At 39.9% G+C, this 22442-nt stretch overlaps 1 protein-coding gene across 4 annotated transcripts in view; it reads left to right on the forward strand.

Annotated features, from left to right (window-relative positions):
• Positions 1-22442, forward strand: part of HERC4 (HECT and RLD domain containing E3 ubiquitin protein ligase 4) — a 3175640-nt gene that overhangs the window by 3045944 nt on the left and 107254 nt on the right. For all 4 annotated transcript variants that reach the window (XM_044056374.1, XM_044056377.1, XM_044056376.1 and 1 more), the window contains one exon: positions 278-380. In XM_044056374.1, the coding sequence (XP_043912309.1) occupies positions 278-380 (103 nt within the window). The remainder of the gene's footprint in view (positions 1-277; positions 381-22442) is intronic.

Here is a 22442-nt window from a genome sequence, read left to right on the forward strand (position 1 = left end):
TTTAGTTTTATAGCTCAATTGATTGATTTATATTTAACTGGAGTGGAACACAGACCACAAATGACCAATTTCAGTATCATCCTGAGAAAACAGTAAAGTTTGACAATTGCATACAGAGATATTGAGCAAGGGGCTAAGTATATATAGTTATAAAATAGCTGAGAATATACAGGAAGTAAATAAAGTACATAAAATATTTAAATACTGTAATGTACTGAACAAAAGTGCTTAATGGATTTTTTTTTTTGAGTTGTAATAAAAATGTTTTTCTTTCTAGACCACAGAATATAAAGGAGAGTACTGGGCTGGACATCCAACAATCAAGTTATTTTGGGAAACTTTTCATGAACTGTGTTTGGATAACAAGAAGAAATTTCTGTGTGAGTTGCTAAATTGTTTTGGAACAAGGGGAGGTCAAGAGTAAGGAGGAGGTTCAGTACGTTTTACAGAAATTGTGTTCGCATTTATTTTGACCCTTCAGCAGTTCGTAGTTAAACCATATATTTTTATCTGGTTCTGAAATATTTTCACCTTTCAAAGGCGTTGGTTCTGTTTCACGGTTAAGTAGTTCCTTTTTCAGGCATTTGAATGTGCTGTTAAAGTATTTGATGTTTAAGCTCCGCTGTGGGGATAATGTGTTTGTGGTTTACAGGGAATGCCTAGATATGAAAGTGAACTATTTTTTCCTGATTTGGCAGTGAGAATATTCAACCCTACAGAAAAAAGTGAAGCATTTTCAGTCACACAAGGAAGTTCATGTGTCCTTTTTAGACTGATTCTGGTCAACATTATTTCAACACGGGCCGTTACATAGAACAGGAGTGCACAACTACTTGGAGAGAACAGGAGTGCACAACTACTTGAAAAGTGTGCTTTCCTGCTGATTTTTTAGTGATACAAGCTAACTTTATTGTTCATTTACTGATGCTTCTGATATTGTGCAACCTGTTTGCCTTAAACTTTGGAACACTGAGGTTTTATTAAGCATGTCTATCAGAGCATCCAGAATGTATTGCTCACTGCAAATATACCTGAACTAGCAAACGTGGTATAGTGACAGTCATGAAAATTCTGCTCACAATCTGTTTTCCTTCTCTGACTCAAATGGCGTATCTTGCTTTCACAAATAAATAAGGCAATGCTATCTTAAGTTTGATCTTTTGTATAAACATCCCACAAATCTGGAGGTGACTCAGTTGTGTCATTAAGATGAACATGAAACCTCTTGAATTGTACTTCAGCCTAAGGTTTAAAATTTGCACTTAATTCCTCCAAAAATTCATAATGGTTTCATGGCAGACAGTTAATTGGTTGATATCTTAGAAAATCTCATTAGAATTTCTTGAATTCCCAAGACCTTGCACTGTGAAATTCCTCAAAGGTGTTTGGACAGATGTCATAAAAGTTTTTTTATCACTGCATTTGGCAAAGGTCTCTGCTGCCACATTTGTGACAGCTGTATCAATTTAACCCTTGCTAGTCTTACTTTCACCAGGGTCTGCCCCATAATTATTTATTTTTGTGTACCCAGTCAGGATCTACTACTTGCAATAATAAAAACAAAGTGCATTTCATGCTGAAAGAAAAGGCAAGGTCCATGTCTTCCAAACCTGTGAAGTGACTGCATGGTCCCAAACTACAGATGCAAGATCAACCTTTTTATCTGTTTTGTCTTAGAAGTTGGGTTATCTGACTGAAATGGAGCTGTAATGAGATTGGGAAACTATGCAGAACATTTTACATTTTTAGAAGGTAAGTAGTCTGAAAAACACTCAGCACAAACCTTATAGGCATTTTAACATGGATGATTGGGAGCCCAGCTGGCAAGACTGGGCACCATACTGTTCAGGCTGTCCGAACAACTAGTAGGGTACTCTCGACCCCTTTCTCATCCATACTTTCATTGCAGGGACTGCTTGGTCTCTCTAGGCTTAAGTTCAGCTCCTCTGAAAGGGAAATATTAGACAGGTGACTGCAGATGAGAAAAGTTTTAGGGTTCTGTGCATGGATGTTTCTTGTTCCAGGAACTAGGCAGCATCCTGATTCAGGATCTCTGGACTTTTAAGTCATGAATTATGTCAAATTATAGATGGTCACACTATAAGCTCCCTTTTTGATTACAAGGATTTGCTGGATATGCTTAGTAGATGCATTTTGCAAGTCTTTATCCCCCAAAAACACAGGAGGCATCCTGCTCATTTCCCTGGGGCCTTAGTTTATATGTATTTTTATCCTTTATGTAGAAGGGATCATTGGTTTTATGTTTTAATTGGTTTAATTGTTTTTCTTAGTAATGTTTGTTTAGAAATTATGATGTGCCCAGAATTTGACAGATAAATACATGTTGTCTTGACTAATGGATAAACTGATCAACTTCACGTCTGGCAATAATATTGACTAAATTGCTACACCTCACAGCTTTGGTCCATCTCCTTTCAGTCTACCCTTGCTAAAATTCTAGAAAAAAATCAATGTCTAGTTTTCAAAATACACCCAAAAGGACCATCTGCTACTCTCCGTAAAGAAGCATAGCTTTGGAACAATGGGCTTGGAGCATCTTGATCACTCCGTGAACCCTCACATATGAGACCTTCATAAACATGGGCAAAGGTAGCCTGCAGATAAATATAAAGGAAAGGTAACAAAATAAGCAATTCATTGATAACCGAAAAAGTTTTATAGAGAACTGGGAAACAAAACAAAAGGAATAAAAACACCACCAAAAAAAAAGAAATAAGCACATTTTGGAGAAATATTTATGAAAACCCTATGGAACATAACAGATTTTGAATGGATAGAAAAATTAAAAGAAACTGCAAGGAATTCAAATGTGCAGGTTCTGAAATGAGATGACGTAACGGCCAGATAAATTGAAAAAAAAAAAATAAGAAAAGCTTTTAATTTGAAAACCCAAGTCCCAGATGCAGTACCGAATTTCTGGCTAAAAGTATTAAACAGAGATTTAGCCCTGAGTAAGAATTACTGGTATATGCTTTCTAAATAGACACCAGCCTAGTTAACAGGAGAAACAATATTCCTCCTTAAGAGTAAACCTATAAGACATCCTAAAAACTATAGACCAATAACTTGCCTTCTGACGATATACAAACTGTGTACTGGAATTGATGCAGACAGAGTTTATAGTGATTTAGAAGAAAACTCAGTCCTGTTAATAGAGCAAAAGGATAACAAAAAAAGGTCATATGGAACAAAGTATAATTTGTTGCTAAATAAAGCCATAATAGAAAATTGTAAAAAGGGGAGAACTCAAAATATGGCATGGATAGATTACAAAGAAGCATTTGACAGCATCCCACATTCATGGATAAAGGAGTGCTTACAGATGTACAAGATAACATCCCATATTAGTCAGTTACATTACAGTGACCAAGAAGCAATGGCAAGCCATTTTACAGTTAAGCCATGCCAAGGGGTAAATTATTATCCCAAGAATAAAAATTCAGAGGTTATTCCAGGCCGATTCTTTATCACCACTGATGTCCTTCTTTTCCTATGTTGCAGTATTCATTACATGAGGGATTCCCTGCTGTAAACAATCCCGATATCTGGCCAGTATACAAAAGCCTCTTACCACTGCTAGGTATGTGGGACTTCATATGTAGGCCCAAGACAGGAGTTGGCCATAAAAGTGATGTCCGCACATAACATCCTCAGAACTTCTCTGCTGCCAATCCGAACGCCATCTTTGACCATCGGCCTGCTCACCCAAGTTATTGGTTTCTGTATAAGTTTTTTCAGATAAGTGCCCTGTTAAGGTTTTTTTTCTGTTTACTTTTACTACTCTTTCCTGTCTGAGGTTACATGTCAGGCTAGTGCTGTTGTGGAAGACAATTCCACATAAAGATTCCTATGACCAGTGTCCGTTTTGTTTAGGCCCTAATTATGGCCATAAGTCTTGCTCTGTATGTCAGGAGTTTGTTCCCAGCCGTCAGTCTCTAAATATCTTCCTGGAGAATTAGCACTCGACGTTCTGGAGGATTTGTCAGGCCCTTCTGCTGGGCCTGTGAAGAAGGCCAAGAAGTTGACCCTGAAGCCTCACCTGCACCTCTCATTCTGGACGTCCCTGTTGAGGCCAGTGAAGGCCCAGAGGTCTGTTTGAAATTTGGCTCAGATTCCTCGGCGAGAACTGGAGAGGAAGCCATCAGTGAGTCAGCCACTAGCATATGCTCGGAGGTGTTGCAGACGTCCATTTCAGATGAGCAGGGGGACCCTAGGCTCATAATATCAGAAGGCCCTTGAGGTATTCCTTAGATCTTGGTTTGGGAGGAAGTGATGACAACTGTTACAGAATTAAGGCCTACGTCGGGGTCCCTCCATCTTCCATAAGGCTGTGTTGTCCCTTAAAATGAAACAAACATCTTCCAGCTTCTCAGGAACCTCCGCCTGAGTGGCAGGCCTTCACACAGGGATTATTTAATTCTTTTATGGCTTTAAAGCCTCCCACTGGTGTTTCCCTTCATAGCCTACCTTCTACTACTTCCCCTCAGAAAAGGTTTAGGGAGAAAGTTTTATCTTGGGATGATGATTTCTCAGATGATGAGTCTTTGGTTACTCTGCCCAAACCCCCGCCATCCCCCGAGTATGCATCACCTGAGGAGAAGTCCAATGGAACTGTCTCTCCTGGTGAAGACATCACCTTTGAGAAGGTTATTGCTCGTATGAGGGAATTTTTCAAGCGAGACTGCTCACAGGTTACTGATGTGCAGAGGAGATACTATGATTTACTCCAAACCCTCTCTCTCTGCTGTCCTATGCTTTCACTTCTGCTTCTAAGAGTCTAGACTCTGAACCTCCTCCTCCAAATGGCCAGATAGATTTTATAAACTTCCAGAAAACTGCAAATTCCTTCATGAATGCCCTGCTGCAGACCCAGTGGTTTTCTGTATCTACTGATAAGCCATCCAGACTTTTGCCTTCCACTTCTCTTCTTCCTTCAGACAAGGAGAGTAAAACCATGGAAAGGCTAGGGAAACAAAATGTACACTTCAGCTACTCTTGCCTTTATGGCAGTTAACTATCAGACCCATATGAATATCAGCATGCTTTGGCCCTTCTTTCTCAGGTCTTTCAGCTTCTTTCTAATATTCTGGATTCAAAGTGTCAGCTTTCCTCTGTTTTGGGGGCATCTTTCCAAGTGGGACGCCACTCCATTAGATGCAGTTATGATGCTGCCAAGGCATCTGATAGTGCTCCTGCCTCTGATTCTATATTAAAGAGATACTCCTGGTTGAGACTCCATCCTCTTCCTGAAGACTTCAAGGCCAAGCTAATGGATGCACCATTAGATAATGCTTTGTTTGGTACTGCAGCTGTTACCTTGTTCAAGTCCCTGCAGGAGAAAGGTGAAGAGATCCAGCATTTAAAACATATCTGTGTGTCTTCAGTTCCTAAATACCAAAGGAACTACCCAGTTAAGACTGCTTTGGTCAGGAAACAATCTCAAACTCCCCCAGGTAGCCTGTGACTACCTGGCTCCCTCTGATCTCATACCCCTCTCTCAGAGCCTTACTCTCTCTTCTTTCCAGTTTGGGAACACACCACTCGTGGCTCATGGGTTCTGTCTATTATCCATAAAGGATATGTCATGGCCTGAAAAGATCTTCCACCTTTCATGGGAATTCCTCAACCTCCTTGAGTACAACTTCTTTTCTTCCCAGAGATGCTCAAAGAGTTTATATCCTAGGGAACTATCCAAGAAGTTCCACAGTCACAAAGGGGAAGAGAGTTCTACTTAAGGATATTCCTGGTTCCCAGGATAGATGGCCCATGGGGATCCAGTCTGGATCTTTCTCACCTCAATACCTTCCTAAAGGTCCCAACCTTTTGTATGCTTTTGTCCAAACTCATTCCTCTCAGCCTTCCACAGGTCTATTTGGCCTCCCTGGATATCAATGATGCTACCAACATGTTATATTCATCCCCTTTACAGAAATTTTTTTTATGTTTTTCTGTTGCTTCCTCACATTTTCAGTTCTGTGCTTTGCCTTTTGGTCTCTGTACTGCACTGAGGGTATTTACAGAATGTTTTGCTCCTGTTATTGCTTTCTGCAGACTCTAAGGCATAGAAGTCTTCCCCTATCTGAACGACCTGTTGCTACAGGCACCCCTCCCTGAGACCTTGATTCACAGTCTCCTGTTTACTACTACTCTTCTGCAAAGGTTGGAATTCAGTCAGTTTCAAACAATCCATGCTCACCACTTCACAGGAATACGTCTTCCTGGGGTGCAAGATTCAGATAGATCTCATGTTGGCCTCTCTTCTTCACAAAATAATTCTGTCTCTAGTCAATTACTTCCAGGACTTTCTCCCTTTGCAGTCTTTGACAGCCAGGGAGCTTCTCAAAGCTTCTAGGCTTCATGGCTTGTACTATTCCCATGCTACCCCTTGCCAAACTCCATATGAGAATGTTTCAATGATACCTGAAATCAGTTTGGATGCTCACCCACTGGATTTTGTTGTCTCTCTACTTCCTTGCTTAAAGCGGGTGCTTCTTTGGTGGATTCAGCAAATTACCCAGAGTGCAGGCATGCCTTTACATCCTCCCCTACCAACTCAAGAGTTGTTGACAGACACCTCAGGCATGAGTTGGGTGTAGCCTTTGCGTCCATGAAGGTACAAGGCCTGTGATCTCTTTTGCAAAAAAAGGAACACACAAACGTAAGAGATGAGGACTTCTGTACTGGCCTTTCAGGCATTTCATACGCTTCTTCGTCCAAGACCTCTAAAACTGTTTACAGACAACACCACAATTCTGTAGTGTGTGAACAAGCAGGGATGAAATCACACCTTCTGTGTGGGCTAGCTCTTTTGGCATGGGAACTGGCAACTCACTACCAAGTCACTCTGCAGGCAGTGTACATCTCTTCCAACCAAAATGATGTGGCAGACACTCTAAGCAGGTGCATGACTAATCCCATGAATGGATGCTTCACAGGGATGTGTTTCTGGACATTCTCTCCACTGGTGGGATACACCTCAAATACATCTTAATGCCTCCCCTTTGAACAGACAACTTAAAGTTTTGTGCCAGAGTTCCAGGTCCTCTGATATGAAGGGTGGACTCCCTATGTATGACCCCCCCCCCCCTTATTCAGAAAGCTCTGCTGAAAATTCAACAGGACAAACCAGAAATTTTGCTGATGACTCCCTTTTGGCCAAGACAACATTGGTTACTACTTCTGCATTTAGCCAAGGGCAATCATCACAAGTTACCTCACAGAGTGGATCTCCTCACACGAGAGGGGATCACGCATTCACCCTCACTTGTCAATTCTGCAACTTACACTGTGGTGATAAACGTCTGAGTCCTTTTAGACACCTTTTCTCTGAGGACATGCTTAGGGTGCTGCAGGAGGCCAGGAAACCCAATACTAGGAAATCCTACTTATCCAAATGGAAGAGGTTTTCCATCTGTTGACTTTCTTGTAACCTAGACCACTAAATGTGAACATTCCTTTGCTACTAGGTTACTTGTGTGAACTTTTGAAGACTGGGTCGGCTTATTCTTCTGTGAAAGCTCATCTTTCAGCTATTGCTGCATGTCTGCCTCTGTCTCCCCGTTTGGTCTCCAGATTGGATATTAAACTTTTTCATAAAGGCGTCCATCACATTAGACCTCCCAGGAAACCTGTCCCACCTCCCAGGGATCTTAATTTTGCTTTGGAAATGCTCACTGGGGCTCCTATTTAGCCTGCAGCAACAGCTACCCTGCAATATTGTACTTGGAAGACTGTGCTTCTACTTGCTATTACTTCAGCCAGAAAGGTGTCTGAACCTTGATGGCATTTCCACCTTTCCTAGTTTTCCATAAGGACAGGGTTTCTTTGCATACCACCCCTTCCTTTATGCCCAAGGTTGTGAATGAGTTGTCACTTAATCAGTCCATTAACTTGCCCACCTTTTTCCCCTCTACACAGTCTTCCAGTGAGAGGATCCTACATAACTTGGATGTGCACAGACAACTCAGATTTCATTTGGATAAAACTAAAGCTATTAGGAAATTTGCTCAGCTTTTTGTCTGTTTTCATTCCAGGGCTCTGGGAAAACAGTCTTCCAAGCAGACTTTTTCTGCTTGGATGGCTAAAGCAATTTCCTTTTATTTTGTTTTTCATGGTAAGAATCTTTCTTCTTCTGTTAAGGTTCATTTATCTAGAGCTGTAGCTTCCTGTGGTGCTTTTTTCAAAGATTTGGATATCTCCTCCATTTTAGAAGCAGCCACTTGGACTTCTCTGCATACCTTCACTAAACATTACAAGTTGAATGGCATTTCCAATTCCAGAGCAGGTTTTGCTAGAGCTATTCTCCATGGATTTGTACATACCACCTCGGGTCCTTCCTCCTGACTTTTTCCTTCATGAGCTGTGGTACTCTCGTTCATGTAATGAATACTGCAACATAGGAATAGAAGGGCATAGAATAGTTGTGTAAAATCTTACCATAGATGCCCTTTTCTTCCATGTTGCAGTATTCTATCCCTCCCACCTTCCCCCAGCTCCTGTTCTTTGGATGTGTGTGTTCCTCCTCCGGTACCTTAGGCTGATGTTCTTCCTGGGGCATTCAGTTCTAAGGATGGTGTATGCAGACGTCACTTTTATGGACGATGCCTGCCTTGGGCCTTCGTGCGCTGTCCCACGTACCTAGCAGTGGTAAAAGGCTTTTGTATACTGGCCGGGCATCAGGATGGCAGGAAATCCCACTTGTACTGAATACTGCAACATGGAAGAGAAGGACATCTATAGTTATGTTAAGATTTTACACAACTATTCTTTGTTTTGTTTTGCCCTTAATCCATTAAGTTGTTTACTATTTAATAGATCAGGTCTTGGTTATAATTGGGCTTCCAGAAAGCATACTTACATAAAGACTTCTTATCTTCTTTTTGTGGATGACTTAAAACTGCATAGTTCATCAGATGAGAAGTTGAAAGCACAACTGCAGGTGGTTAAGCATTTCTCAGATAATATAAAAATGGCATTTGGTCTTGATAAATGTGCAAAAGCAACTTTTAAAGCAGGAAGGTTGCAGTGCCAAGAAAATCTCATTCTAGGACAGGAGTGTAATATAAAGTAAGTTGAGCAGAAGGGAATATATAAATACTTGGGAATTTATGAAGTATCGGCAGCAAAACAAACCAATGTGAATAAAACTCAGTTAAGAGTACTTCAGAAGTTTAAAACTAATATTGAAAATAGAGATAAAACAACTAGTACTGAGATCTTTAGAAGAAGGTAGGAGCAGACTACATAGGAAAAATGGGAATTGAGGGAACAGTACGTACAAGCTGAGCTGATCGAAGGAAAGACATTGAGGAAACTCGGAGCTATAATATCTAACATTAAGTATCCTGTTTTTTGTTTATTTTGTTTTTTTCTTTGTTATTTATAGCACTTTGTGTACTGTGTATTTTTCTAGCTAGTTTTACTGTGTGTGAGGTATTAACTGGAAATTGTTCACTTTTATTAAGCATCTGTTGGGTTGTTTGTTTCTGATAACTTGTTGCAGTTAAACTCTTTTTTTTCCTAGAGGCTCCTTTAGCTGTTTAAAACTTTCATTTAAAGGCTCACTGCTGCTTTTCAGCTGTGAGAAACATTTCTGCAGTTTGTTCTAAGTAGTGGGGATATTTGTAGCATTTCCATATTCAGGCTTGTATTTGGGCCTAGTGTTTGTGGAGGCTGTGTGTCTGAGCACATATTCAGGGACATCTTGGTTTAGCCAAAGCCATTAGGCATCTCAGTGAGAGAGAATTGTTTGAGGTCATTGGCTGACTGAGGTCACCTGGACTACAGCTTAAACTAAGCACCATTGGTTCTTTTGAGATTTCTTTCTTAAAAGCTGTCTCAGGTTTCAACTTTCTGTTACCTAAGAACTTCAGTTGTGAGTGTTCTGCCATTTCACACTGAGCTGATCGAAGGAAAGACACTGAGGAAACTCGGAGCTATAATATATAACATTAAGTATCCTGTTTTTTGTTTATTTTGTTCTTTATTTCTTTGTTATTTATAGCACTTTGTGTACTGTGTATTTTTCTAGCTAGTTTCACTGTGTGTGAGGTATTAACTGGAAATTGTCCACTTTTATTAAGCATCTGTTGGGTTGTTTGTTTCTGATAACTTGTTGCAGTTAAACTCTTTTTTTCTAGAGGCTCCTTTAGCTGTTTACAACTTTCATTTAAAGGCTCACTGCTGCTTTTCAGCTATGAGAAACATTTCTGTAGTTTGTTTCCCACCATCCCTGCCTGCTGGTATAGCGTTTTTATAGTTGGTGGCTTTGCAGTTGCCCGCCCCTAGTGTAAATTTGATCTGGGACCCACCTCCCAGTCTGGTGTCATTACCTCATTCTACCCAGTACAGGGAGAACATTTGAGAAGGCCAATCAGCTTAGTTTCTGCTACTCCTTTCTCTCTTTCCAGTTAAATTTTTTTTTTATCTGCTTTTACTGTATTTGTGTTTCTTCCTACTTTATTTTGCTTTTGCGTCATCTTAAAAGTACTCAGTTGTATTTATTACTGCTTGGTGTAACTCATTCTAAGCCTTTTAGTTTAAGCACTTTGGCTTCAGACCAGTTGTTTTACATTAAAAAGGTTTGTGGTCTGCACTGTGGTGGCAGGACAGGTAGCTTACATCCTTCTAAGTTGGGAACTGCTGATTGAGGGCTCGGTATCTGTTATTCTAAAAGTGTATTAGTTCTGGTTTAAGCACTTGGGCTTCAGGCCAGTTATTTTACATTAAGAGGGTTCGTGGTCTGCACTCTTGTGGGAGGAGAGGCTGGACTCTGCCCTTCTGAGCTGGGAATTTCTGGTTAAAGGCTTATAGTGCCTGCATATTTGAACTGCTTCTTACTGAAACTGGTACATCTTGTTTGCTGTAGCATAGACTAGATCCAGGCCTGCTGAATCTAGCTTTGTTTGTATGCTTGTTGTTTGTTTGCTTGTTATTTCCCTGAAACGCTAATTCCACCTAAAACGTGGCTTTTCAGCGCTTCTGTGGATCCCTAGTGATATCTGCATTGCTTACTGTACTTATTTCCTTGTTTCACTTGAAAGAAAGTTACTGTTTGTTATTTTTGCATTTAAGTTACCTGTAACACATTGCATTTAAGTTACCTGGCACTTGCTCACTAAGTCAGCACTAAAAAATTAAAAGCACTACACCCTCACAAACTCCCCTTGAGTACCTTGTTCCCCATTGGCCCTTTTTTTCAATTATAAAGGAATTCCCAATATTATTCTAGCATGTCGAAAGTTCAGTTGTCAATCTCCTCTCCGGTCCAGCTGGTGAATCTGGGAATCATGAGGCAATGTTACAACTGCCTCATGTACACAGACAACCCTCTCCTCCTCCCAACAAATTGCAACACATGTGAGAGATGCAACCATATAGCCAAACTGGAGGCTAAGCTCTCTCAACTCAGTACTGGCGTAACCAGTCAGGAGGAGAAGGAAACCACACTGACTACAGTTCCAGTCTCACATAGACCTACCACGACAGCAAACCAAACACATAAACACACAAAAACATACTTGGAGGCTCTAAATAAAAATCTGCCTAAGCAGCAGAGACCTCCAAAGCAGACACCCAAGCAACCGCTACCCCAAAACAAAACACGTGCAACACATAGCTCACAAAGCCAGTGTGCCGAACAGTCACAGCCCTTAAGGCTAAACAACACACCTGATACACTTCTAATAGGTGACTCTATCGTCAGGCACACTGACGTCTCGCTCACCAGGCTGAACAAGGAGAAGGTCACGGTGAGCTGCCTGTCGGGCGCTATGATCCGCCACATAACACAAGCACTCAGGTCACTCCAAAGCAAGTACAAATATGACTCAGTCATTGTCCATGCTGGTGTGAATGACCTGAGACGTACCTCCCTGGACTACATGAAAAGAGACATAGAGGAGCTCTCTGAGCATGTAGCCCAGGCCGGTATGACCCTGACCTTGAGTGGCATCTTACCCTCACCAAGAATGATGCCACAATATGAAGACAAGATGATCAATTGGCTTAAGTATTGGTGTCATTTCAAAGGGGATCCAATGCCTGTCAGCCTGGGATGACATGCTCGACAAGCCACGATGCTTTGCTAGGGACGGCTTGCACCTGTCACCCCTGGGCATTCAGATATTGGCAAAGGCTCTTGCTACCCCCATAGTGCCGTTTTTAGGCAAGGCTCAAAAGACAAACCCACCTCCATAGGTATCACAAGGGATAAGAAACTAAGAGTAATGCTACTCAACGCCAGAAGTCTAAACCTCAAGATGCACGCACTCAAAACTCTCCTTAGCATGGAGAACATCGATATCTGTGCAGTAACAGAAACTTGGTTCAAGGCTCCTGAGAGCACCCCAACACTACCAGATTATACCTCATACCATGCTTTTCGGCCCCAAAACTTGGACCGAACCACAAAAGGAGAGGGGAGTATCAATATTCGTCAAAGATACCCACACCTCCAGGTTGGTGGCACAGCACAAAGCATCAGAGACTATCCATGTGCAACTAACAGTGGGTAAAACTTCCTTCCAGTTTATAGCCTGCTACAGACCACCCTCCCAAACCCAGGAACCCCACTCGGCCTTCCTGAGAACACTGGAAAATATGAAGGTCTCTCCAAACACCATTATATTGGGTGACTTCAACTACCCAAACATAGACTGGGAGCATTACTCTAGCTCCAACACGCTAGCCCAAAGGTTCCTAGAATTTATAAACTCAAATGCTATGGAACAACTTGTTACCACTCCCACAAGACGGGAAAACATACTGGACCTGATCATCACCAACATGGGGACTCTATGCTCCAGACCAGAAGTGTATCCCTCACTGGTAAGGTCAGACCATAAACTAATCTCACCGGATATTCACATCCCGACCCCACCCCTGCCCAGAAAACCACAGTGAAAAACTTCTCCAAAGCAAATTTCACACTCCTCAAAACCGAGGTGGAATCCTTCAAAGCCCCCAGGCCTATAGAAAATACGGCCCAGACCGGAGAATCCTTTATAAAACGCATTCTTTGAACACCTTCAGGAATGCATGGATCATGCAATCCCAAATAAAACCAAGACCCAATTCTCCAAAGGCAGACGTCCTGTCTGGTGGACCCCAGCCATAAACAAACTATACAATAGAAGGAGGAAGCTATTACATGATAGAGCAAAATCCCGAAAAGGGAAGGTATCTCTGATCAGTATTAGCAAAAAACTACGGGCACTCATAAAATCATCTAAGGCCAGCTTCGAGAGAAAAATTGCACAGGACACTAAAGATAATCACAAGGCTTTCTTTAGTTATGTTAGGAACCTCGGTGGGAATTCCCAGATATGCTCAGAATTAGTCCAAAATGACAAAAAATTACACCGAACCCACAGACATTGCCAACAATCCTAGCTGACAGGTTCAGCACAAACCCCCCCCCCCACCAAAAGGGCAAATATCTATCCCAGCATAGTGCTGCCCCCTGACATCTCAGATGCTCAGGTAAGAGCCGCCCTCTCCAAAGCAAAAAAACACAGCATCAATGGGACCAGACGGTGTCCCGGGCTGCGTCCTACATGAACTCCAAGAAGAGCTAAACCCAAACCTAAAACTACTGTTCAATCTCAGCCTTACTACAGGATATGTACCCAAAGAGTGGCGTACAGCAACGGTGGTCCCTCTCCACAAAGGTGGTGCCTCAGCAGATCCTGGAAACTATCGCCCCATAAGCCTGACTAGCTTGGTCTGCAAAGCTATGGAAAGGATGATCATGGACCTCATAAATAAAGATATTGGGGACCTACAGACACTGGATCCTACCCAGTTTGGCTTTATTAAGGGCAGATCCTGCCTCTTAAACCTGGTCGATTTCTTTGAAACAGTCACCAAGGCCATTGACGAGGGGAAGGTGGTCCACACAGCCTACCTGGACCTAGCAAAAAGCCTTTGATACAATACCCCACTCGGGCATTATAGATGAGCTCACCAGCTTAAATATAAACCCCTATGTCACTAGATGGGTTGCAAACTGGCTCAAGGACAGAACCCACATGGTTAGAATTGCTGGAGCCATGTCAGACTCCAAACCAGTTACAAGTGGCGTCCCACAAGGCTCAGTCCTGGGACCTCTCTTGTTCGGTATATATTTCTCGGCGGTACAGGCCAACACGGAAGGACTGTGGCTGACCAAGTTCGCAGATGACTGAAAACTGGGCGCCATAATCGAGACTCCAGCTGACACAAGCATCCTCCAAAAGAGCCTCATAGAAACAGACAACTAGTGCCAGAGCCATGGCCTCAAGCTAAACGCCAAAATGTGTATAGTCATCCCCTTTGGCAAAAACAAAGTACCCACAAATTACCACATAGGTGGTAATCCATTAAGTACAGAAGAAGTAATTAGGGACCTGGGGACCCAAGTTGATAGCAATCTCTCATTTGACAACCACGTGGCCAGAGTGGTTAGAAAAACATTTTATATAGCCCACCTAATCATGAAGGGATTCACATCTAGATCAGGGGAGGTCATCGTGCCTCTTTACTCATCCCTCATCAGGCCCATAATTGAGTACAATGCCCCTTTTGGGATGTACCTTACCAGACACCTGCAGCAACTGGAAAGACCCCAAAAGTACCTCACCAAGAGGATCAAAGGGCTCAAACAGATGCCATATGCTGCCCGGTTAAAGAAACTCCAGCTCTACTCAGTGGCATACCGCCTGCTCAGAGGCGATCTGTGCCTGACGTATAAAGCCATGTCCAACCCAGAATTAATGGACATGCTGCACCTCAGAAAACCAAATCCCATCGAGCTACGCGCTCGAGAGACTTGAACCTCAGCACTGAAATAAATAGGACATGCTGGAGGGACAGATTCTAACCCAAAGGCTCCCGTCACTCTGGAATAAAATCCTAGTCCAGGTTAGGCAGAGTCCCTCATTGACTCTCTTCAAGAGGAATCTTGATGAGTGAATGGGAGATCGTAGGTTTACCCCGGGTATCACTTCTGTGTCACTGTTAGACAGAGGCACAGTATACTAACCTTGAAAAAGGGCATAGCAAAATTAATTTAAAATGGGTGGCGAAAGCCAAACACACTCTGGCTAGGCTTATAAATGCCCTAGGGCAGATAGCCTAGTATGAACCTATGAACAAGGGAGGAATGAGGTTTAAAAGAAGGCAGGACTTAAATGAGCTATGTAATGTTTACTGAAAACAATTGGGTACATTATAAGTGATGTATAATGTTTGCAACTGGGAGTGTATCGGTACGGTTTTTGATGTAAAATGTTTGCAACGAGGATTGTCAGTGTGGTTTGTTTTCATTTATATAAATGTATGATTGCTTCTGTCCTAAGTGATGGTTTAATAAAGATGTTTCTTGTTTATTCAATTCCTGCCCCTTTTTTTTAATGTATGTAATGTTGCTTAGGTTATATGATGTATAGCAATACATGTGAAGTGTAATGTTTGTTAATTTTAACTTGTCAATACCAGTTTTATTACTTTTTTATAAACGTAAATGTGCCTATGTCACAAGTGATAATTCAATAAAGATGTTTTTAAAAAAAAATTCAGGAAATCAGAAAACAGTCCTGGCATCTAGGAATAAAGTCCAAGCAGTAATAAACCAATTTGCTCTTCCTGTTCTAACGTACAGTTTTGGTGTGATTACAGGCCTCACAAGGTTTTGAATCAGTTGGACATGAAAACAAGAAAAATGTTTCAAGCTTACCAAATCATATATACATGTGTGCATACCAAAATATATATTCCATGCTCTGAAGGAGGTATGGACACCCTTGAAATTGATTACATGTATAGATCTGCAGCCATGGTGCTGTATACATCTCTGATAACCTCATCTGATGTAGACATTGTTAAAGTTTTAAAACATAAGGCGCAGAAGTCTAAGATGACCTCTCTGCTTAGTTTAGCAGAAGCATTCCGTGGTCAAGCAGAAATTGAAATTAAACCAGAAGTTGACAAAAGATTTACAATCAAATTGTTGAAAGTCAGTTACACGACAGCCTCCTCCTCGAAGATGGTAGGAGCGACTGTCAGAATGTCGATGTTCAAGTGTCCGTCCATTAGTAAGGACATACACAAGGCAGGGACACGAAGCATGGTTGACAACAGCAGCTGCCAACATTAATATCGACAGAACATTGTCGATGTTGCTGCATTGACCTTTGGACCTACTTAATATTTATAAGCCGAGCATATGCATCGCATAAACCAACAATCGCTGTTGAGTTTCAAGCTTTTGATAGTAATCTTTGACAAAAATCAAAAGAATATAGATAGGGCAAAAGATCAGATAAGAAGGAAAGTAATGTGGAAAAGTCATAAATATAGTGGCAAGTATAGAGCTCTCCTGATGCAACCATATGTTGATCAGGATGTGACACAGTAATGGTTAAGGAGAGATGAGTTGAAACCAAAAGATAAAAGGTTAGTAATGTAGTTGATTACATACACATTGGTTTACAAATTCTATGGAACACGTGGGAGAAACAGATAAATATAGGTTCTGTAAAAAATAATTTGAAACAGTCACACTTCTTATTGCTGAGTGTGATACACTCATGGCAGAGGGCATGTACACTGAAAAGTACAGTAATGTGGCAAGGCTGTTGCACTATGAATTCTGCAAACACTACAATGTAGAAGTAGCTGAGAAACATTGAAGACGTGAACCACAAATCATTATAAAGAATGAAGTGTACATCTTATGAGATCACCCATTACCAACAGTTCAGAAAACAGATGCGAGAAAACCAGCTACTGTAGTCCATGAAAAAAGACAAAAGTAGCATTGATCATTGAAATTTCAACACCAAGTGAGTACAGTGTCTCACATACAGAGAGACAAAGACATAAAATATTAGGATTTCCAGGAAGAAATGAAAGCAGTGTGGAAAACGGATATGCAGACAGTTTCAGTAGTAGTAGGAACAATGGGTTTAATAAAAAATCTACAGTCATGTTTAGATATGCTACCAGTACATGTAACTCTGCATGAATTTCAGGAGGAGTCAAATTAGGGCACATTGCAGGTGCTACAAAGAACACTTTTGGCTAACATCAAAGATTAAAACAATACTAATTATACCCTGACTTAGGAATTGAATCCATTCTTGTCATGGTATTGGAAACCCAAAAGACTTTGAGGAATTAAGCTGAAATTGTATTAATAATGTTGTATAAAGTATTCTAAGAACTAAGCCAATGGGAATTTAGGAAGGAGATTTTGCCAGTAGGGATGACTGCAAGTAGGTGGCAGAGTTAAAGATGTTAGGATTTACATTGGTTGTGATGAGGATGGACAGGATTAGGAATCGGTGTATTAGAGGGTCTGCTCAGGTTGGACAGTTTGAAGACAAAGCCGGGGAGGCAAGATTGCATTGGTTTGAACATGTGCTGATAGGGGATGCCGGGTATATTGGGGAAAAGGATGCTATGGATAGAGCTGCCAGTTAAGAGGAAAAAAGGAAGGTCTAAGATAAGGTTTATGGATGTGGTGAAAGAGGATATGCAGGTGGTTGGTGTGACAGAGCAAGATGATGACGATGACAGGAAGAAATGGAAACATATGATCCACTGTGGCGACCCCTAATGGAAACAGACGAAAGAAGAAGGATGACTGTAAGTAGTGCTACAGAAAATAGGCTGAAGGGGAGATTAAATTTGCTGGATAAAATTGTAAAAAAGGACCAAGATATTGGGTGCAAATATCTAGAGTGGGAATGGTAATAGAGTGGATGAGGCCAATCAGAAATTTGGACTTCAGGTTAAAGACTGCCTTCCCTTCCAGGGATTGATATCAAGAGTATAGGCAAAGATTAAGGGATAGGGGATGCTAAGTGGAAGACCAGTTCTGGTATAATTTTTACCCAAGTCTGGAACAGAAGCTGCTGTTAAAAAACGATAAGGGTTATTAGAAGGGCCTATAAAATAATGCATGATACCTGTAAGAACCAATCTGAGGAGGTTAGAAAAGACTGGGAAGAGTGACTGGAAAATTATGTCACAATTGAACAATGGTAGGACATCTCTGTGGCTCCAAGTATGCAGTGAAGTCCAGAAGGGTTAAGATTTTTGCTTAGATGTGTTTGACTAGGTATTTTTATACCTCAAGCAGACATCACAGAATTTTTCCTCATGTAGATAGCAAAATGCTGGAGGTGTGATAGAAAAGAGAGAGGTACCTTGATTTATGTTTTTTGGGAGCATAACAATTTGGCAAGTTTTAAAAATTCCCTACAGACTAATCTGTCAAAAGTGTTGGGGGATCAAATGGCTGTAACTTAGGAAAGTATTGTTTTGAGCTGGGACATGGGATCTAAATTGCCTGTACATAATAAGGCCTTACTAAGTTTAATGCTACCTAAAGAACAATTACTAGAAAATGGAAATCAAAATCTAAACCAGGTGTAATTTAAATACTGAATCGGAGAGAAAAGAACTAGAGGTGTGATCTTTTGGAAATGGAATGGATAAAGTGCATAAAAATAAATGGACTTTGTGGGAACAATGCATTCAGAAGGATGACTGAGATTTCAAAGAAGACAGGAATTGAGTGATTTATACAATGTTTGAGTCTATAATTAAGAAAGAAGCCATATATAATATATAATGCACAAATATAGCAAATGTTAATATGGTTTGTTTTCTCTTAATGTAGATATGCTTATGTTTTAAGCAGTAATTTAATAAGTGTTTAAAAAATACCATGTGACTTCCCACTTATACATCTAATTTTAAGTAATGATGATATGGTCATATTTAGATTAAATCTCTAACTCAAATAGTCAAACAGCAGCTTGTCAGTGATCTACACTTAAATGGTTGATGCTCCACCTAAAAAAAAAAAACAAATCCCCAAGAGCCACATGCTCTAGGGATCTAAACCTCACCACAACAATAAATAGGATGTGCTGGAGGGATGGATTCCTGTAAAATCCGCACAAGGAATGCTGAGAACAAAACTTTATAAGACGCAAAGCTTTCGGGTATAACCCTTTTTCAATACTAACTACAAACCTATAATAAGCAACTGCTTTTATACAAGCCAAGTAGTCATGTGACTGCAGCCAAAATCACATGACATATTTAAAAGTACAAAAAGTTTCAAAAATTTTTTTTTTAAATATATATATATATATATATATATATATAAATATAAATGCATCTCTCTCCCAAATATATAAATACAATAATACAAAAAGAATATATGTATAGACAAATACAAATAATGCATATAAAATATGATAGTAAATCAGTCAGGTTAATAATATAATAAAACTAAATAAAATATTAATTTCAAATTACGTTGCAAACCAACCAGAATGGGTTTAATACTGACAGTACTGTTAATGCCAGGGGGACTATCAGCTCCTAGGCGTACTATCCACTGATACTCTTTAGTCTCAAGATAGTTGTTAGTATCACCACACCTACTTGAGGGAACAACTGAGTCTATAACCCTAAATCTGAATGTATGTGAATCCCCATAAGACTCAATGTGTTTAAATAGAGCATTCTGAGCACACTGCCTCCTTATTTCTGACTTGTGTTCAATAATTCTATCTTTAAGCCTACGTGTAGTCTTACCAATGTAGTACGCAGGGCATGCAACACATGTTGCCATGTATACCACATTGGCAGAGGTACAGGTGGCTTTTACATAGAATTTATATGTATAATGTGTTTTCAAGTGTACATATGTAACAGATTCCAAACCATTGACCAAGTCAGAACAACAGGAGCAGTGATAGCATTGATAGGTACCAAAATGAGATTCGGAACACAAAGGTCTATCAAAAGATAATTTAGAGGGAGGACGAAAATCCTTGTAACATAGCATACTTTTGAGGCTTCTCATATTTCTGAAACTAAAAAATGGTTTATCACCTAACAATTTCATAAGTTCAGGCGATGCCATTAAAATAGCCCAATACTTATGGATTGTGTGTTTAACAAGAGTAATCTTACTACCAAAACCAGTGACTTATCTAAACCTCTGAAGTTGATCAGTATTAGAGGTTGTGTTAATTGTAATGTCAAGATTTATAAGTTGTGGATTTCTAAAGTAAGGAGCATATAATGAATGTCTATTGTCAGAGACATAATTTTTTAGTTCATCCAAAATGGCAACAGCATAGCCACAGTCAAGAAAATCTTTGTATGTTTCATTTAACTGTACACTAAAAATAGCATCATCCGTGTTAAGTCTGCTCACTCTAATAAGTTGGGATTTAGCCACACCCCGAAAAACATGTGGAGCATGCATGCTTTCTGCATGTACATATCTGCCTACATGTGTCTCTTTCTTAAAAACAGCTGTATTAAGAATTCCATTTTTTAGAAAAATACTAACATCAAGGAAAGAAGCCTCTTTACTAGTAATAGTTGATTTAAATTTTAAAAAGGCTGTGGTACTATTCAAATTCAAAAGATACTGTTCCAAACTATTCCTAGAACCATTCCAAATTAAAAAAAAAACAGTCATCAACGAAACGCTGATAAAACACAACACATATGTCCATAAAGTTAACACCATCATGCATATTATCCAGTTCCCACTGATATAAAACTAAATTTGCATACGTATTGGCCACGGGGGTGCCCATGGCAACCCCGTTAACCTGTAAATATGGTTGCTGATTAAAGATAAATACATTGTGACTAAGCACCAAGTCCAAAAGTTGACATATATTTTGGATGGAATCACAAGTTAAGGATTGTTCAGCTGTTAGAAATTTTCTTTTAGATTCTACACCATATAAATTAGGGATGACAGTGAACAGGGAAACAATATCTAAGGTAACAAATAGAAAATCATCTAAATTCTGTGACTCACTATAGTACCAAGTTGATAGTTTAGAAAGAAAATCACCAGTATCCTTTATAACAAAATTGCATTTATCTAAAAAAGGAAAAAGTTGTTTCTGGAGGTAAACCGAAACAGGTTCGGTGACCCATCCATTGCCGGAGACAATGGGTCTCATAGGAGGATCCAACAAGCATTTATGTATTTTTGGGAGTCCATATAACTGGGGTGTAATGGGACATGGCACAGAGAAAAAATGAAACAGTTCTAAATTAATATTATTGTTAAACTGCATATCATAGATAGACAAATTAACACTAGTAATATGTTTCTTAACATCTAATAGACTAATTTTTTTAAAAGACAGTTGGTCCACCAATAACTTCTCCATCGATGAATTATACCAAGCCCTATCCATAATTACAATACTACCACCTTTGTCAGCCTGTTTGATAATAATCTCATCATTTCTTTTGAGATTCTCTAAAGCAAGATGTTGTTCATAAGTCATATTATAACTAAACATCTTATCATGAACTTTATATTTTTGTCTAAAGTCAGCTTCACACACATTGTGAAAGGCAGTAGTAATAGGTGCATTTAGAGGTATAAAAACACTAGTTTTTTAAGAACACTGTTAGAATCAGTATTAGTTTTAAACAACAATTTTAGATTTAAATTTCTCACAAACACTTTTAAGTCAGTGATGATGCTAACCAAGTCTAAATTACCCATAGGTATAAAACTTAACCCCTTAGAAAGAAGGGATACAAGAAAGTCATTCAAAACGAAAGAAGAGAGGTTTATAACTCCTCTTACTGTTTGCGGGCATTCTTGCCTTGCCTCAATGGGCTGTCGTGTTTGCGCTTCATTGACAAAGTTTCTTGCCTCGTAAAAGATGATTCCCTTTTCTTGAGAGGCTCCTGTACGCGTTCCGGTTTCTCTAGTTGAAATCGTTTTTCTATGAAGTTTAAAGTATACTGGTGGGTTTTTTTATTTACTTGTTGTGCATCCATCAGCGAAGTCAAGGCATTAGCTGGAATTTCCATCACTGGCGCCATTACAGCGTCAGCGTTGACGTTAGTGGAAGAAGGAGTGGTTGTAGCTTCAGTAGAATTTAAAGTAACAGTGTCCTTCAATGGAGAATCGGCGCCAATAGTCGAATTTGAAATAGAAGACTGAAAAACATCCAGCGCTCTCACCGAAGTGCTGGCAAAAGTTTTTTTTATTAGATACTTCTAAAATTGAATCTCTTGGGTCATTCCTTGGCCAAGAGAAGATATGACCCAAACGAAAGTCATTAATGTCTCGAGAAAGTTTTCTTTTTTTTACTATCTCGAGTTTGTCATCTAATTCACGAAACTTACTAAATAAAGAATTATATCTTTGTGACAATTCAGAAAAGCATGTTAAGGATTTAAGTTCTTCATCCAATTTAATAATTTCAGTTTTTAGTTCTTGTTCAACAGAGATAAAATATTCATTCATCAATGACATGTAGTCTAAGCTAAGCTTTAAGTTCATTTGCTGCCATCTTTTAAGTAACTCTGGATACACATTCCCATAAGATGGCATTTTTAGGATCCTTAGACCCCGAGGAACTATC

The sequence above is a fragment of the Protopterus annectens genome, chromosome 14.part0 (genome assembly GCF_019279795.1).
Source record: "Protopterus annectens isolate FY-2018-M chromosome 14.part0, PAN1.0, whole genome shotgun sequence".
Lineage (NCBI taxonomy): Eukaryota > Metazoa > Chordata > Ceratodontiformes > Protopteridae > Protopterus > Protopterus annectens.